Below are 21190 nucleotides of genomic sequence, written 5' to 3'. Positions count from 1 at the left end.
CTAACTAACTAACTAACTAACTAACTAACTACTAACTAACTAACTAACTAACTAACTAACTAACTAACTAACTAACTAACTAACTAACTAACTAACTAACTAACTAACTAACTAACTAACTAACTACTAACTAACTAACTAACTAACTAACTAACTAACTAACTAACTAACTAACTAACTAACTAACTAACTAACTAACTAACTAACTAACTAACTAACTAACTAACTAACTACTAACTAACTAACTAACTAACTAACTAACTAACTAACTAACTAACTAACTACTAACTAACTAACTAACTAACTAACTAACTAACTAACTAACTAACTAACTAACTAACTAACTAACTAACTAACTAACTAACTAACTAACTAACTAACTAACTAACTAACTAACTAACTAACTAACTAACTAACTAACTAACTAACTAACTAACTAACTACTAACTAACTAACTAACTAACTAACTAACTAACTAACTAACTAACTAACTAACTAACTAACTAACTAACTAACTAACTAACTAACTAACTAACTAACTAACTAACTAACTAACTAACTAACTAACTAACTAACTAACTAACTAACTAACTAACTAACTAACTAACTAACTAACTAACTAACTAACTAACTAACTAACTAACTAACTACTAACTAACTACTAACTAACTAACTAACTAACTAACTAACTAACTAACTAACTAACTAACTAACTAACTAACTAACTAACTAACTAACTAACTAACTAACTAACTAACTAACTAACTAACTAACTAACTAACTAACTAACTAACTAACTAACTAACAAGCGGGTCCACTTCATCTATTACAAAAGGGCAGACAATACTGATCGATAGGAACTGATTGCTATCAGTCTTATATTCCGCATTTACAAGCGCAAGATATCAGGAGCTGTCATAAAGTTAATTTAAAGTATAGGTCCGATCTTTTTTCTGTCTGGTCTATTAGATAATTTAACAAAAATTAGAACAAAAATCTCATTTTCATGATAATGAAAGACAGCGACTATAATCCCTCGGTATATTATATTTCATAGTCTAGTTTATAGTCATTATTATAGTTTAATCCATTATCTTGACTCTAGTCTAGTCCATAGCTTTCACTATAGTCAGTATATTTCTGAAAATAATCTAGTTAAGTACATTTCATTGACTATATTTTAGATATATTTAGTTCTATAGGCTATACGTTTTTCTATAGAATAGACTATAGTATATCCTAGAAACTAGTCTTCAGACATTTAAGAAAAAGTGTATAAAACTGAAGAGAAAGGTATACGAAGAGTCACCTAATTAGTCAAATTTTAAGATGTCTCACAAACAGATATTATAAAAAAGACTTTCTATTAATAAGTCAATTATGGAGGCTTAAAACATCTTTAAAAGAAGATTTTGTGCAATTATTAACCCATCATTATGAAAATCGGCAGTATGATTTTACTTTCATAAAACCTAGTTGTATGGCAGCTAAGTAAAATAATGGACCGATATTAACCAAAATTAACAGGGCTCGCCCTTTGGCTACATGTACAACAAATTTCATCGAATTATCTTGAAAATTGCGACCTGTACTTTGATTACATGGACGAACGACGGGCAGTCGGATATGGCTTAAACGACTCAAAAAATTATACTAAGCCGATTGTTATAGTTGTAGATCCGATGTTTTTGTATGTTAAAAACATTAGCAAAAATGCATAATATCCTCCTCACTATAGTGGTGTAGGGTATAATTATCCTTCTGGTTAAAAACTTTTTCACATAACCAACTCACACTCCATACTTAAACACTCTGTGGTTGCATTAAAATAATGTCACATCATGACATGATAATAAATTTCGGTGACACAATAAATCTTTTTGTACGTCAACAGTATTAACAGCAGACAACAACAAAAAACAAGAAAAATAAAAAAACATTATTAAATTTCAACAATTTATGTATATTGAATTGTTTGGTCATTGAACTCTAGATGACAAACGAAACGTCAATTAATTGATTTATTTACATCGAAATTTTGTGGTAAAACACTGATATCCTGTTAAAGGAGTCTAGAAGTATAGATTTAGGATTTGAAAACAAAAATTACACAATTAATAAATGCCATTTACACTATAAATAACTAAACACTCCCATGATAAAAAATACTATATAAAAAAACATTTAAACATGCAAATGATATTTCTTCCACTTTGTTTCATTTCTTTTACTATAAAAAAAAATTAAAATACCATTTATTATTATTTTTTATTTAAATAAAAACCCCGAATTATGTTGTTGTTTTTCTATGTACTTTTTCCATTTATTTTATATACAATTTCCTTAAAACCTTTAAAATTTCCTTTTCGTGAAGGCTTTACGCAAACAAAAGACTAACAAAAAGTAAAAAAAGAAATAAAAAACCAAAACGTTTCTAATCTAAATTTGTACTCATTTCCTTTAAATGCTATAGAACTGAAATTTATATTTTAGTCTGGTAAAAATACTTTATTTACTCATTCACCAGAACATTTTACCTTTTTGTGTTGGTGGGTGAAAGCCGTGTGGACTATGGTTTGGATCTTGATAAAGTAAAATAGTGTAAACATTTCACAAATGGTTTTTGTTTTTGACACTCAAACACAGGTATACATACAAACATTCATATTTGCCCAAAAAAAATTATAACTTGTTTTATAGACTACACGAAATATGCATATAAACTAAGTTTGTCAAAGTTTTAGATTTTTTACATAAAAATCAGTTTTTAATGGAAAACTAAACTGATTAAAGATTTTTACTAGTTATTTAAATTTTAGAAAAATTTGGTGAAAATTTCCATTTAAGAATTTCATTCGATTTAAATATTAAATAATATTTTTAAATTTCTGGTAGCTTTAACACAATTTCTTTTGTATTTTTTTATTGGAAATAACAAAAAGAAAGTAAAAAAAAACTTGAAGCCTTGTAAATACCTGGAGGAGATATATTGTTTTATTAAATATGTGACATTTATCCCCATGTTTATTTCTTTGAAAGTTGCGTGTGTGTCATTTGAATGTTATGAATGTATGTACAAAACATAACATATTTCTCATTGTCTGTGGCCCATGTTATTAAATCAAGTCCATAATTTTTTTACTTTAAATTAAAACATTTATTTTATTTAACATATAAAAGAGTCATGTTAACGAAAAATATATTAAATAGATTCATTAAGTAGAATTTTTGAAATTTTTATTATTTAGGGGTGAAAAGAAAAACGGGAAAACTGGATCTTAAATATCATGCACATTATTAATATTTAGAAGATTTTTATAAACTTTTTTTATATATCGAAACTAAAAATACATACATAAACATTTGTGTGTCCTGTGGACTCAATTTTGTAGGAATGCTTTTCAAAGGTGCATTTTAAAGGGCATATAACTTTCAAAATAATCTAAAAATTCTGAAATGTACCAAATGCCAAAAAAAAATAAAAAAAATTAAATTAATAATTTTTCTGCATAAATTTTTCATAAATTTTTCAGAATTTTTAATCGTTAGTGGGGAACTGAGAACCATTTCAAAACAAATATTTTTATTGTTATCGTGTTCAGTACACTCTATTATGCATACATATGTATATTAGGGAGCCCCAAAATGGAAGTTGTTCCCATCGAAAATGAAAGTTTAGTTCATTCTAGATACCATCTCTCAAAATTTTTGTCCTGACGTCAATATTTGGTGAGCTGGATCAAAGGATAAAAAGGTCCTTTTTTAAGGTTTTTATGATTTTTTCACATATTTGGCAAATAAACCATATACAAGTTTAGTATCATATGAAAGGTCATTGGGAGACAATTTCAATGACATAACATAAATTTGTATACTCCAAAATTATTACAAATGTCCATAATGATTTGGAAAATTTTTAAGTTTCTAAAATTTTTACACAGAGTTATTTAATGAATTAATTGAAATTGTTACATTATAAACCTCATACAATTTCACCGAAATGTTTTTTTTTCTGTTTTTCGAAATTCGTTATGTTTTGTATTTCATTTTAATATTTTAAACAATATTTTGTCCCAGGTTTTCTGCTAGCTATATTTATCTAACGTACATAATATTTACATCAGCATACGAGTAATTTCATTAGCTTTACAATAATATATAACACTTTTTCATTTTAACTGAAATATTAACACAATTTATACCAAACATCTACTTATTTGTTATGCTTGCTTTGTAAATAACGGTTTCTTGTTATTGTTTACATTATTTCGCAATGTTTTGGTAGCGTACACATTGAATTTTGGAAAACCGTCTCTGTAGATTTTGTTGAGGATTATCGTGTATTAATTTCAACGAATTATATTAAATTAATCTATGTTAAAATGTAAAATATCTGAACATTTTATGAAAAATTAGAAATTTTCTGATATGCCATTAAAAGCGTCTCTCAAGGACCTTTCATATGATACCAAAATTTCATATCATTCCTTTGTATCTTAGAATCAATTAAACTTGAATTTTAGTTGGGAACATTTACACCTTGTTTTTCCTCCATAAAACGGGACAACCCTAGTGTACATGTATATGTAGATAATTACATAAATATAATAAATGGACGTTTAATTCTCAAATGATCTAAATATGCATTGAAGAGAAATATTTTTTATGAAAAACCTGAATTGAACTGCAGTTTGTCAAACAGAAAAAACAACTTTTATCACAAACATAAATCGATTTTAATTTAATTTGTATAAAAATCTCAATCAAGTCATTTTCTGAGAGGGACCTTATTAGGGGGGAGGTTTGCTTAATTATGGACCGATCCTTGTCAAATTTTCTAGAACGATTTTAGTTTAGGCTAGTAATGAGCGTTAAAGCCATTTGTGAAGGGGACCTTATATGGGGGTAGGATCAATTATGAACCGATCCTTATAAAATTTTACAAAGCGATTTAGGTTCCTATAAATTATGTTCATGTTAAATTTCATCGCAATAGATGTTTCTTTTGGACAGTTATGAGCGTTAAAGTAATTTTCTGAAGGGGAATAGGGTGAATTATGGACCGATCCTTATAAAATTTTACAATGATATTAAGGTTCCTATAAAATATGTTCATGTCAAATTTCATCGCTATGGATGCTTCTTTAAGGCTGTTATGAGCTTTAAAGTAATTTTCCGAAGGCGATCTTATATGAGGGGTAGGGTCAATTATGGACCGATCTTCGAAAATTTTACAAAGCTATTAAGGTTTCTATAAAATAGGTTCATGTAGATTTTCATCGCTATAGATGGTTCTCTTAGACAGTTATGAGCGTTAAAGTCATTTTCTGAAGGGGATCTTATATGGATGGTAGGGTCAATTATGGGCCGATCCTTATAAAATTTAACAAAGCGATTTAGGTTTCCATAAAATAGGTTCATGTCGAATTTCATTGCTATAGATGCTTCTTTTAGAGAGTTATGAGCGTTAAAGTCATTTTCTGAAGGGGACCTTATATTGGGGCTAGGCGAAATCGTGGACCGATATTGCCCATTTTCAATACCAAACGAACTGCATCAACTAAAAGTATCTATGCATTTCAGCTCTCTAGCTACTTCCGTTTGGACTCTATCGTGTTTTCAACAGACAAACAGACAGACGGACAGACGGACGGACATGGCTAGATCGTCTTAGAATCTAAGAAGGACCCAGAATATATATATATACTTTTATGGGTCTTAGACGAATATTTCAATGTGTTATAAACGGAATGACAAAAACAATATACCCTCCATCTTTTTTGATGGTGGGTATAAAAAAATATAAATCATTTATTTATTTCAACTTGAACCTAAGAATAAGATTTAAGTCCAATTTATGTAATATAGAGCACTAGCAACTCGTTTTACGTTTAAAATCATATTTTTTCTGAAAAACAGTTTCTACATATTGAGGTCGGAATGGTTAAGCAGAACTACATTGCGTATGATTGATATTTAATTAGAATTAACAATACGTATACGCCTAGTTTTACATTTCAGAATTTTTTTAATATAATTAATTATTTATAAACAGACACTGTTGCAACCACTTAAATGTTTAAAAATTCATTAAAATATTTAATAAAATATTAATTAGTTTTCACAATAAAACAATTGTTTGCTTAAATTTTATTTACCCCATTTTTTAGGAATTTTTAACTAATTTTTTAGAAACTTATACAAAATCTTGGAATTTATTAAGACGTTGTCAAATTTGGCAGCATTCCGTGGGTCTTTCATGATAAAAAAGATTGATGACTTAAACGTTTTATTTATCCGAATTAAATTTAAAATTGTTTAACATAAGAGAATAAATAACTTTTTTTATTAATCATTAAAATTTTTCAATAAAATTTTTAAAGTCTAAACGACTTTAAATGATAAATGTTTGGCCCATTTTGAAAATAAGGGCTAATTACAGAAATGTCTTTTTATTCATACCTACCTACATATGAAGTTAAATTTTCTTGTCTTATATGCATGAATTTAAATAAGCTTGAAAATCCAATTTTATTTTTTCTCAATAACCTTCAAAATATTGATTATCCCTTATCTGTCAGCAAAAAATGTCATTATATCTTAAATTTTGTTTACTTTAAAAAATCCATCACAAATAATTGGCAAAATACGGTATGTCACTTTTGTATTTGTTTAAAGTAAAATTGGGTTTTTTCATGGATTAATTTTTTTTTTTTGTAGTTCAACTTAAAAGCTTTTAAATTCACAAAACACCTGTTACGCATATTTCTTAACACTGTTTACAGATGGTAATAAAAAGTTAAAGATTAGATTGTAAGAGAACTTGTGTAAATACTAACGTATACTCTTAGTAGTAGTATATATGTATATATGAATGTCTGTCTATTAGACCGTTGTTTTACAGAAAAAGGTTTAAAAAGCCAAAAATCTTTAATTACTTGTTTAGGTCATCAGCAATACCAGCAAAGTTTATATCTTTTTCAGTTAAGTTTTAGTCCTTCAAAACTTACCTTCAAAAGCTTTTACAAAAAGTCTTGTGTATTTCTGTGTAATGGGTTGTGTTTACTCACGTATGCATTAGTGGTTGCTTAGAGGTTTCTCTCCTTAAGTATGTATAGATATTCTATACATATTTATATATATGAGTTTGAGTTTCTCAATCTATTATTAAGTTTTCTTTAGTTATTAAAATTTTGTTCTGCTTTCCTCTCTCCAAGGGTTCATTGTGGATGTATTATTACAACCGTGGTACGTGAATGTTATAATGAATGTTGTTTTAATAGACTTGATGTAATTTGTATACCCTACACCTCTATATTGGAGACGTTATTATGCGTTTATGCTGATGTTTATAGCATGCAACAAAACAATCGTCTCCGTCTGTGTATCCAAGGTTAATAACCTTGTGCGCACGCAATTTTTAAGATAATTTTATGAAATTTGGCAAATACTTTTCTTTTGAAGCAAGAACGAAACTTATTGAAAATAGTTGAAATCGATCCACTATTTCGCCTATAGGCCCATTTACCTTTGCCCCCATACAACGTCTCTTTTAGAAAATCTCTCTTAATTGTAAATATTTCTGAATTAACGTAAAAAAACAAATAAATTCTTTATTATTAACAAATAATCTACATTTTTAACATATTCACTGGTATAGGGTATCACATGGTCGACCATGCCGACTTGTTTTTTATATTATTCTAACATTTTGTTTATGTGTTTGTCATTTCTCTTCTTTTAGTTAAAACATTAAAATAATATTTTGATTTATGTACATTTTATGATAATGTTTAGTTCTCTTGATTTTATTTTCTTCATAACTTTTTGAAATATTATTTTTTATTTTTCTATTAATTTTACGTTAAAATTTTGCAAAATTATTTTTTCGTTTTTTCAATATTAATACACATATTTACGCTTTTAGAGGAGTATTAATAGGTGTGTATTTGTCATTAAATTATTAGTAATTTATATATTTTAATGTTTAGAAATTTGAATAATTTAATAATAATGATAGATTTTTGGTTAATTGTTAGGAAGTATTACATTTTATGGTCATTATTTATAATGCTACTTATTTAGAAAAATTAACCTAATTAACATAAAGACATTGAATTATGTTTTTGGTATAAAAAAACTTTTTTAGGCTATAACTAACTAAATGACACATTGCTTGTATACGAATCCCCTAGTAATGTCTGTCCTTTAATATGTTGTTGGCATTAGGGATCATCGGTTAGTGTATTAAAATAAGTGAAATTAAACGATGAAACCTAATACGCAGTAATATATTGGCATCATAGTTTTTCGATGTAAAGTCTTAGAAAAATGAGAACTGAAATTTCGCTGGAATCTTTCTAAATATTTCAAAAAAAGCTATTCGTTCTATTGCTAAAGAAAATAAGTTAATGGTTTTATCAATTCATTAGTAAACTAATTCACCAGCGAACTTAGAAATTGTGTCTACATTAGGGTTATAACATTAAAACATTTTTGAAGTTTTCAAATCGGTCCTATATCTTCCACATAGAGTATAAAAAACTTTTTCGCGAGCGTTAAAAAAGCTTCCGCGGCAAATGTTTTTAAGTTTTCGTTATTTACTCTAAAGAAAATTTAAATTTTTTTAATTCAAAATCGAAAAATTTTCGATGTAAACAAGTGTCATTGTTTGACCCATGACATTTACACATAAAAAAGAAAAGGATTATTCCTGTTCTAAATTTAGTAGCCAAACTTGTAGATTATACTAAAAATTCAATTAAATTTGTTTGGAAATGGGGTTAGAAAATTGCAACAAAATGACACGATATACATATGTATAGGTTTTCGTTATTAGAACACTACTGGCTACCTAGAAGTGATAGGGTAAAATTTTGGTTATTACCCTAATATAAACATATGTATGTATATTACATTGAAAATTACTTTTTACACGCAATATATCGTTTTTAAAAAATACTTTTTTTTAAATAAATCTAACATGAAATCTTATATAAATTTTTATTTTGTAATAACCGCTTTTCATTTGTATTTATTTAATAAAACATCAGTTTAGCAATTAAAATCATGAAAAATATGTTAAACTTTATTATTCATATTTTACATGAGATACAACAGTACGTATGTTTGATATTAATTTAATTGAATTAAAAATACTTATACGTCTAACGCTCAGGAAATAGTACGTTAATATCTATCAAATATTTAATGAAGAGGAAAAGTTTCTTGATCTTACATGATTTTTGTAATTGCAAATATATAGTGTCGAAACATAGAGATAACTTTAAAGATTTTCTATGTTTCGAATTTAAAAAAAGTCAGAATCAAATAATCTTTGTTAGTAATAAGCCCTGGTTAAAAGTTCATCACATTCTGGTTAAATTTTCTAGTTAAAAGATGATCAGAATCTGATAAATTTTTCTAATAAATATATAATCAGAATTTTATCAACCATTCCAGTACGAAGTTCAAAGAACTTGATAAACTTTTATTCAAAATATTTTAAGCTCAAAATGTAATCATCACTTTTCTAGTTAAGTTCACTATTGAAAAATTCATCAGAATGTGATTACATTTCTAGTAATCATAATAAAGCTTAAAGGTTAAAATTGTATCAGAACCTTATCAACGATACTATTAAAAAGTTAATCAGCCACTGAAAATGTTTTCTATTCAAAATGGTAAATCTGATAATTTTTTCTGGTAAATGTTTCTATGTAAAGATCATAAGACTCAGATCAACTTTTCTAGTAAAAAAATCGTCAGAATCTTAGAAAAGAATCTTGCGAAAAGTTCATCACAGTCTGTCTAATTTTTCACTTAAAAGTTTATCAGGGTCTAACTAAATTTTCTATTAAGAAGTTAAAAAAATATTTAAAAAAATGCAAAAAAGTTTAATGTCGTATAAGTAAAAAACTTCTACTAAGTATTTTAAAGAAAAGTTCTTTAGAATCTGTTCACATTTTTAGTGAAAAAGTTCTGACTATTTAAAGATCATAAGACTCAGGTTAACTTTTACAGTAAAAAGATTGTCAGAATCTAATGAAATTTTTAGCAAATTTTAATGAAAACTTCATCACAGTCTATATAACATTTCGGCTTAAAAGTTTATCAGACTCTACCTAAATTTTCTATTAAAAAGTTCGAAAATGTAAAACTGTTTAATTTTTCGGCCGCTTCTTAAGTAAACAACTTTCGGCTTTTCATGCACAAACACGTTTAATTAAGTGCCTTAAATTAACTTCTCTACTGCCAATTTAATACACATGCTAATGATGTACTTAAATTTGCATTCTAATATCAAATATTTGACATAAGTAATTTACACAATGATTACAATTTCATATTAAACACTTTGAGAAACTCACTATGAAACCTTTCAATAAATTCTAAAAATATCACATACGTTTTGGTTTGGCATATACATACTAGTTCCAAGTATTTCATATAATAATTTTCTTCTACATTACAAATACTTGTACTTGAAAATGTCATAACTCAATATTTAGGATTTTTGAAGTGAGTATTAAAAACATTTGTCGAGTTAAAGTAAACGACTTAAAACATTTAAAGAAATTTTATAAAATTTTTTTTATTTACATCACTATTAAAGTAAATGAACTTTATGCATTACTGAAATATGATGAAAATTATGACCCTGAAATACCCCGTAGAGTTTTTGTTGTCAGAATAATAATTGAGTTCTAGTGTCAGGTTGTGTGTATAACAAAATTTCAAATATCCTTAACATCATTGTCATCATCTCTTTGACTGTGTGCGTGTGTGTGTGTGAGCGTAGCAAATAATTGCCAAAATATCAAGTAAAATTCACTGGAAATCATTTACTTAATTGCAATAAAACAATATAATATTATAAAATATTGTGGGATGTAAGAATATTTAAAGCACAAAAATATGTTTTTATTTTATAGGTCACGGGACAAATACAATGAGCATTAAATGATATTATTTGCTAACAAGATCTTAAAAGAACTTCAATAATCTTTAAGGCATATTGTGAAAATAATATGAATTTAAATTAAATTTGTAAAATTTTTATATTATTTAACTAATGGTGTGAACTTTTACTTTTTTCCTATTTTTAATTTTCCTTGTTATTGTTTTCTTTTGTATTTTTTCTGCAGCATTATCACCAATTATTTTGTGGTTTCACTGGCAGTAGCGGATATGTTGGTTGCTCTGTGTGCCATGACCTTTAATGCTTCCGTTGAAATATCCGGTAAATGGATGTTTGGTTCAGTAATGTGTGATATGTGGAATAGTTTTGATGTATATTTTTCAACAGCCAGTATTATGCATTTATGTTGTATCTCAGTGGATAGGTGAGTAAATAATTGGGAACAAATATACATACATATATGCACACATATGTACATACATATACATTTAAGCCTACACAGTCAAATAGCAAACGAATAAAGTATTAACCCTATAAAGGTCAAAAAGTAAGCATATTGAAAAAAGAGAGAGAATGAGACATTTAAATAATTTGCAATGACGATAGTATGGGATCTTGTTTACTTTATTATTTTGCTCTTTTATAGGAATTGTAAAGAAACCCGTTATACTTTTCTACAATATAACTCTTTTTTACCTTTATAGGGTTAAACCCAACCAATCGCCATTATCTATACAAATTTAATATTGTATTTGTTTACTATTTGCTTGATTTTGGTTTTCATATTATTTACAGATATTATGCCATTGTCCAGCCTTTGGATTATCCCTTAATTATGACACACAAGCGTGTATTTATCATGCTGGTAATTGTTTGGCTGGCACCTGCTCTTCTATCATTTTTACCCATATGTTCCGGTTGGTATACGACCAGTGATAATTGGCGTTACTTAAAATCAAATCCGCATGTAAGTTTTTTTTTTCAAATAAATTTACATGTTATTTTTTATTTTTATTTTTCTCTTGTTTTTGTAATTAATTTGTAACAGAAATGAAATTGTATACAAGCCTATAATTACACTAATTTTTAGGGCATACATGAACAATATTTATATGTATTCGTTACGGATTACATTTAAATAAATGAATATGTATTACAATTATACATATAGTAAGAATGTATTCACACATTCATTTAAATAAGTACTAATACCATCATGACATAAAATATTATGAAATGAGTTATATTTAATGTTTCAACATCATGATTTTTACACATGGTACAATCTTAATTAAGGGAAACAAACATGAGGAAAATATAAATAATATTATAATTAACTCAAACCCAAATACTTCACTCTACTCCTAAAAATAAATAGTTTTTTTTTTTTTTGTTAAGAAACCCATTAAATGGAGGTATAGAATCGTTTGTTAAGAAGACAGACTATACATATTTTGTAATGAAAAGTTTACAATAGACTGACCATAATGATGGATCAAAAATATAAAGCAGTACAATAAAAAAGCTCTAGAAAAGTTCATCACTACAATTTCCAAAAAATTGTTTACCTTTTCTAGACGAAAGTAGTATCATCACAAAGAAGTATCATCACAATTTAACCAACTTTTCTAAAGAAAATCTCATTAAAATCTGACAAACGCATATAATCTTCTGACCAACTTTTTTAGAGAATAGTTTATTCGAAATGTGATAAATTTTGCTAGAGAAAATTGCACTAATTAGTTTTTCTAAATAAAATTTATGAAAATCTGAACACATTTTATAGAGAAAATATTATAAGTTCTTTTAGGATCTGATCAACTTTTCTAGAGAATAGTTCGACACTATATAATTTTTTTAACGTGAAGTTCATTGCTACCTGATCCAATTTTCGAATGAAAAGTTTGACCACAATCTGATCACCTTTTGTAAAGAAAAGTCCATCACAATCAGAAAAAAATTCACCAAAATTTGATCAACTTTTTTAAGAGAAGTTGATCATTTTTTCTATGGAAATCTCATTACGCTAACTACATTCTGACCAACTTTTTTGAAGAATACTTTATCGAAATATGATCGACTTTGCTAAGGAATCTTTCACAAGAAACTAATTAGTTTCTCTGAAGAAAGTTTATGAAAATCTGATCGCCCCCAAAATCTAATAAAATTTTTTTGAAGATAAAAAATTCATCAAAATTTGATCAACTATTTTTAAGAAAAGTTTTTTTTTATAGTGTGGTAAAGTTTTCTGGAGAAAAGTTCATCACAAACTTCTCCAGATAAAAGCTATTGTATTCTAACAATTACATGGATACATATTTAATACGCAGTTTGTATTTGTAAAACTTAAGTAAAATTGTCAACTGTGTTAAAAGGAAATTCTAATTTAGTGGTATATTATATATGTAGGTGTGTATGTACATATATTAGGGTGCTCCAAAATGGAAGTTGTTGATGTTCGCAACAAAAATGAAAATTTAGTTTATTCTAATACATGTGCCATTTGTGGCCTTCGGTAGGTTAGTGGTTAGTGTTCTAGTCTGGTAGGCGGAGGTCGTGTATGCTATTCCCACCTGAGGCACTGGTAAAGCAGTGCACAACAGACCCGATAGAGACCCAAGTGTATTTCTTCGAATTTTATGTTTATGAATTCTCCTTTCAAACTAACTCACTCCGATCTTATATTAGCTACAGGCGACATACCGGTTATCTCTCTCAAATGTCTATATTAACAGTTATTGTGACTTATCGGGTTATGTAAACTATTTTGTACATTATATTCTTTCTATCAAGTCCAAAAAATCCTTTCTTCTGGTTTTACATTTTGAGATCTGATCAGTTAAATTTGCTTGGAGCCTAATTTTTTGGTCCAGAATGGATCATCGACACTAAATTAACGTTTGTATAGAAAATTTCAAATTTGGAGATGTTAAGTCATAGAGGGTTAAACAAAAACGCCTATATCATTCTTTTCATAAAATATGAAAAAATTGAAAACGCTTTAAAAATAAACCTTTTCATATCTTAACCAAGCTTAATAAATATTGACCCATGAATAAAAATTTTGAGAAACGGTGTCTTAGAATAAACTAAATTTTAATTTTCCATGGGAACATCAGTACCTTATTTGTACCGCATGCATTCTCTTCCATTTACAATTCAATACATACTGCAGATATAAGTATGCACTCCCTCAAATCAAAGAACAGCCTGCCTCAACACAAGATATCTTACTTTTTTCCAACACTTACAGACATATACATATATTTACATACATTAGGGTGTCCCCGTTTGTATGCAGGAATAATAAGGTGTCAACTTTCCCAACTAAAATTAAAGTTTAATTGATTCTAAGATACCGTTTTTCAAAATTTTTGTCTTGGCGTCAATATTTGGTGAGCTGGATCAAAGAATAAAAAGGTCCTTTTTTGAGGTTTTTATGATTTTTTTCATACTTCTTCCAAATGAAAGATAAGAAATATTGGTATTATTAGAAAGGCCCTTGAGAGACGCTTTAAATGACATATCAGACATTTTTGTGCAACAGCAAAAGTAATCGAAATTTTCTAATTTTTCGGAAAATTTTCAGATTTTTTACATTTTAACACAGATGAATTAAATATAAATCATTGGAATTAATACATATTATTTTTTTCGTTTTCAATTTATAGATATCTATGTACGCTAACACGTACGTTAGCAATACCATACAAACCGTTAAGTGTAACAGAAAAGTACATATTTTGAATAGATTATGTTAATATTTTAGTTAAACTGAAAAATTTCATTAATAATATAATGAAATCATAAAGAGTTATGTATATACTAATGTAAAACTAATAAAATTGCACGTTTACTGATGAACATATTATGTACGTTAGATAAATATATCAAGCACAATAGTAAGGAGAACATAGCGTTTAAAATATTTAAATAAAATACAAAGCATATCGAATTTCGAAAAACAGTAAAACCATTTCGGTGCAATTAATTATGGTTTATAATATAATAATTTCCATTAATTACATTAAATAATTCTCTGTAAGAATTTTAAAAATCTAAAAATTATCCGACAAAAATCTAAAAATTATTACAACATTTGTAATAATTTTCATTTTCGGTGGAAACTTCAGCAACATCCATTTTGGGGTCACCCTAATCGACATATGTATTTTCCAGTCCAGGAATTTAAATATATTGTGTTGTATTCAGTCAGAAGCGGCTGTAGTGAGCCGCCATGAATGTTGAATAGATTTTCTGCTTTATTCATCGACGTCTTCTTCTCTTCAGCCTTCAAACACTCAGAGTTTATGCTTCAAGTAAATATTTGATTATATGAATGGATTTCTTTTGTACTCGGTATGGAATAATAATAGAACTATTAAACTACCTTGACATATTTGTTGTTAAACAAAAAAAAAATTATGCCATATCGAGGGGAAAGTCTACGAGTTTAAAATAATTCCCTAATGAAGATTGAAATTATACAAACATGTGTGTTTAAAAGACTTTATGTGTCTGCATCAATTTCATGCATATTTAATATGGAAATTTCATGTACTACTGCATTAACAATGAAAGTAACAATGACATTTCAGTAGCTATTTTTGTAAAAACAAATTTAAAATGCATATGGATAAAGATTTACTAATATAAAGATATAAATGTGTAAAAAAATAGCACAAAATATGTTTCAGAGAAAAAACGATATGTATTATAATCTGTTGAATATTTTTGGAATTAATTTTTAACTGAAAAAGTTGTTTGTAGTATTAAAATTTTTTCTCTAAAAAAACTTTTTCAAAATGTTAATTTGTTTTGAACTTTTCTCTTGAATGCTTAATTAGTTTGTAAATAACTTTTCTCTAGAAATTTTGATCTGATTATGATAAATTTTTCTCTAGAAATCTAGATCAGTTTGTCATAAAGTTTTCTTTAAGAAATTTAAGCAGTCCGTGCTGGGGCCTTCTCTAGAAAATTATATTAGTTTGTGATAAATAATTTACTAGAAAAAATTTAATAATGTATTAAATATGAAATGCCACTTGGTATTTGAAAAATTGTACTTGTTATAAACAAAACAAAAAGTTTAATGAACTCAATTTTGTAAATTTAAAAAAAAAATATTCATAAAATATAGCAAACACGTGTTTCATCACTCTTACTTAATTCAATTCCTCTGCATAAAGCAAACATTTTTCTATTTTTAATAAAAAAAAATGTCTACCCAATTTCAAGGTCATAGACAAAATATATTAATATACTAATAAAAAAAATAATGAAATGAAACAAAATAGAACATAGACTAATAGAATACTTCCCTTATTAACGTTTAGGAGTAGTCCTGGTACATTCTCTTATAACAAACAATATCAAACCAGCAATAATTCCATAGGGGGAAATTTTTTTCTATCATTACCAATACTCATACTCTGTATACTTTTGTAAAAATGTATGTGTATACAACTAGAGGCAAACATTACATTTTTTCTAACCAATTCAACCATTTTTTCTCATTTTTTTCTACTACTTATTGAGTTAAAGGTAAAAAATGCCTCAAGATGAGATGGATGAAATGAGTCTATACATCATTTACTTTGTTGTTCTTGTTAAGAATGTGGAAATTGATTTATCTTAAATGAAATGCGTTTAGTACATATACATTAACATTTTATATGGAGCTTTTACATGCGTTGAGTTTTTTTATGGAAATATAGTAATAGTATTGGTAATAGTGTTTTGTGTTTTTTTCCATTAACTTATTTAAATTTTATTATTTACTCTTACTTTTAATATCTTTAGTTTTAAATAAAAGTCATTTTCAAGAGCATAAGTATGAAGAAGGCGTTTCAATAAAAGGTATTAAACATTATTGATAAACTTTTTGCTAGAAAAAGCTATCTTACACGCATTTTGTTTAAAAAAGCGGACCAGACTATTATGAACTTTTTTTGAAAATGGAAACAGCTGATAAATTGCTCTTAAAAATCTTTTGATCAGTTTTAAGAAAAAGTTAATTAAGATAAAACAAAATTTTCTTTTGTTTTCTTAAAATATTCACTGTCTGCATCCGTCTTTGTCTAATAGCTGTGTAAACTCTTCACCACATAATATCTATTTTTAAAACACCCTCTTTAATGTCAATTTATACGTGTTGGGACTTATTTTACATGGACTCTTTTAGTAAGATTTGTGTGAATTCCTTTTAGTTTTGTTTTTTTCTTTCTTTCTTCTTTTTAGAAACAAAAGACATTAAGTAAATGGTTAATGCACAAAACATAATTACTTTATGGTTTTAAGAAACATACACATAGACACAATATTTTAGCAACTTAGTAGACGTTAACTTAATAAATACCAAGGCAAAAGTAATAAAAATTGTGGGTAAATGTTAAGAAAACAAACAATATTGTAGATAAAATAATTAAGACTAATTTGTGAGTTATTTAAAGAAAAAAAATGTACAAATTAAAGAATAAATCTGGTTCCCTAATTGAAGATTGCGGTGTAACCAGTTTATTAGAACTTTTTTGCAGAACATTTTCAATTAAATTGTGATGAACTTTTCTCTAGTTGATCTGACTGTGATGAACTTTTCTTCAGATTTTCATAAAATTTTCTTTATCATATTTATTTTTTCCTAGAAATTTTTTTTAGATTGTCTTGAAATTTTCTATAATATATAAAATCAAATCAAATTGATATGAAAGTTTTTCCGAAATATTAATGCAAATGCAAAATAATTTATAATAATAAATAATAACGAAATGAAGGTTTGTAAAAACTTTTAAAATAACTGAACAATTTTTAACTGCTGAAACCGATCCTGATTTCTGGTTTTTTCTATTACCCACCATTTTCTCGCAAAATGACATCGAATATTTTGTTCAAATATATTTACGTTTAAGGGTTAATTTAAATTTTTTCGATTTCATTTAAATAGGTTGAAAACAAAATAATATTGAGTTTAACAGTCAGAGTTTATAGATTAACATTATTCGATTTTACTAAAACTTCAGATACATGTTTTCTATAGGTAGGTAGGTTGATAAGAGGATGTATACTACATCAAATCCGAAGAAATACACGTAGGCCACTATCGGGACTGTTGTGCGCTCCTTATCATGAAAAAAAGGAAGTGAATTAATTATTTTTCAGTGTTCAGAAACTTAGTTTCCTGAATCCTAAGAATCTTCCAATCAGTGTTAGTCAAGAATGTTATTTCCGGAATAACAAAGAAAGTGCTCCAGAGTTTCACTGTCCTCTCCACATGCTCTACATTCGTCTGAATTCGCACGTCCAATTTTGCAAAGATGTGCTCGTAATCCTGTGTGTCCACTCAGAATACGTACCATCATACTAACTTCAGATTTGCTCATTTTGAGGAGATTTTTCGTCCTGCTCTCATCAGGGTCACCCCATAGGATCTTCGTGGCTCTATCCACTGTTTCATTATTCCATGTTTCCTATAAGAATAAAACCTTAAAAATTTTACCAAAATATTGTTTTCTCCGAAATCCTCGAAATTAAAATCACGGAAACCTCTAATCTCTGAGAGATAGCGACCTAATTTCTTTACTGTTTTATCCCCTTCTTTATTGTCCATAAGTCACATGGAGATTTTCTTAAAATTAGCTTAACAAAATTGTTAAAAGTTTAATACTGGAGTTTTGAAACTGCCGTCTGAAGGGTTTCCGATACCCCCAATACGCTTTACGCTATCGAATGAGGATAAAAATTCGCATTTATTATGCACGAAATTTTCGTAATATTTACGAGTAGTAGTAGTAACGAGATTTTTTTCGTTAAGTATGTCATGGATTCTTTCCAGTGTAGAAAAATTGATAAGACTCTGAGGAAATGTTTTCTCTAGAGTAGATGATCAGATTGTAATGAACTTTTCTACAGACGATGTAAGAATTATAATGGACTCTTCTGTAGAAAAGTTTCTTTTAGAAAAATTTATCTGATTTTCATGAAATTTTCTTTATCAGATCTTCATTTTCTTTATCATATTAGGTTGTCACTAGAAAAATTTATGAACATTTCTATAGAAAAGTTAATCAAATTGTTATAAAAAATTTTCCAGAAAATATTGACACTTCTAGATGATGATTAAATACTTTTGTTGAAAAGAATAAAATTTTCTGTAAAAAAATTTATAAGATTCTGAGGAAATGTTCTCCAGAATAGATGATCAGATTGTAATGAACTTATCTATTGTAAGGTTGTTTGAATTATAAGTGACTTTACAGTAGAAAGATCGATCAGATTCGAATGAACTTTTCTATACGAATTTTTTTTTTAGAATATTCTTCCAGAAAATGTATTTGATTTTTATTTAATTTTCTTTATCAGATTTCATGAAGATTTAATAAAAATTTCTCTAGATAAATTGATAAGATTCTGAGGATATGTTTTGTTGATTGTAATGAACCTTTCTATAGAAAGGTTGTTCGAATTACACCCTGTAACAATTTTGAAAAAAGCTTTCATACATAGAAAAGTTGATATGCATATCCATCCATTATAGCAATTCTACTAATATTCTAATATTCCGATTTGTATTATCAGCTCTTATGACCTTATAAAAGGCCTTCAGAGTTTAAAGGACTTATAATTTCAAACGAAAATTTTAAATATTTGTATGTGTTGAATGATGCTAATATTAGTATCAAATGAAAGCTGTACATTCTATTTATTATTATTTATTTGACACTTAGACAAAAATCGAAAAAGAAATTAAATCTAAAAATGTCTCATTTTCGAAACAAAAATTTTTAACTACTCTTTTTGACAAATTTTCTTTAAGCTGCCAGTTGTTTTTTAATCCTGATGAATTCAAATAAGTAATATTATTTTGAAGCAGAGGTTCTCAGCTTCATTTGATATTAATATTAACACCAACTTTTTATATAAAGTTTGAGTTCCATCTTTTGAAATCGTATGTCTAATAATGATCCACAATTTCCTGTACCCATAGAAATTTTCATGTGTGAAAATAACTGTTGCACGGTGTTATAATAAGCTTTTCTGTATAAGAGTTGATCAGATTGTTTTGAACTTTTCTATAGAAAAGTTGAATAGTTTTTGATGGTCTTTTCAATGGATAAGTTGTGATGGACTCTTCTATATATTGTGATGAACTTTTCTAGAGAAAATTTAAATGATTGTGTTTAAATTTTTTTCTAGAAAAGTTGGTTAGATTGTGAAAACTTTTCTTTAGATACATAAATTCCTCAAAATTAAAACAAAAATTCCTTTAAAATATTCAATTAACACTTTGTGAAAAACAATTTGTTGTGTGTGCAATTATAAACATTTGAAAAACAAATTATTTAAGTACATATTTAATAACATAAACACAAGTATTTGAATTTTCTAAAGAAATTATTTATTTACCTAACTTTCACATAAAGGCAGGTTATTTTTTTTAACAAATATTTATATGCATGTGTATATAAAAACACTTCAAAGATACATACCTGTAGATGTGAAATTAGGCTGCTTCGAAAAGAAAAAATTAAGTTTGAACACATTTCGCAAAAATCTTTCACTTTAAAAATAAAAAACCGATGATATACGAATTGAATAGAATCTTTGAGGAGTTAAATATTATTATCAAATAAAAATTTGTTCCCTCTAAGAAAACTGGCATCCCCTAGTGTATAAAACAATCTTTTGATGTAATGTCACTCATATGTATATTGTTGTCTAAAATAAATTCATATATATAAATTTAATTATCTTCAGACAAAACGTCAACATTTGTCTGATTTAATTAACTTAATTAATAATTCAAACATTCTTATGTTCAAAACTCATGACCTAGATTTATGACAAACAAAAAAAAAAAAAAAAAACAACAACCAGCTAAAGAATGTTCATTAACATAATCAGTATTTAATTTATGTGTTTAAAACAGAAGTAAAATTTTGTATAATATTTGAATATATGTATGAACATAAATTTTTTTTTTTTGCTAATAAATCTTAATGTTAATTTTCAATTACTGTAGTCTGTTACTAAAGAAGGTTATGTGGCATGTCCCGGCACGAATAAGAGTAATAAGTATTTTAAGATTTATTACCAGAAAAGTGGGTGTTGTTTTTAAATATATTAGGTATTATTTAAATTTAAGTATTAACTATAAATCTTGTTTATAGCAGCGTATTTTACACAACATATTTTCAAGAATTATATGAAAAAACTGATTTTTTTTTACATTTTACAAAAATAATCTTCTTTGCTTATTTTAATTGCAAATTA

At 26.9% G+C, this 21190-nt stretch overlaps 1 protein-coding gene across 2 annotated transcripts in view; it reads left to right on the top strand.

Annotated features, from left to right (window-relative positions):
* Positions 1–21190, top strand: part of LOC119607600 (octopamine receptor beta-1R) — a 196686-nt gene that overhangs the window by 163909 nt on the left and 11587 nt on the right. For both annotated transcript variants that reach the window (XM_037961584.1, XM_037961583.1), the window contains exons 6-7: positions 11148–11345; positions 11717–11888. In XM_037961584.1, the coding sequence (XP_037817512.1) occupies positions 11148–11345; positions 11717–11888 (370 nt within the window). The remainder of the gene's footprint in view (positions 1–11147; positions 11346–11716; positions 11889–21190) is intronic.

Source organism: Lucilia sericata, unplaced genomic scaffold, assembly GCF_015586225.1.
Source record: "Lucilia sericata isolate MDLA Ls3-8-SP2 unplaced genomic scaffold, ASM1558622v1 Contig000715F_arrow, whole genome shotgun sequence".
NCBI classification, from domain to species: Eukaryota; Metazoa; Arthropoda; class Insecta; order Diptera; family Calliphoridae; genus Lucilia; species Lucilia sericata.
This window is presented reverse-complemented; position numbering and strand designations above follow the sequence as displayed.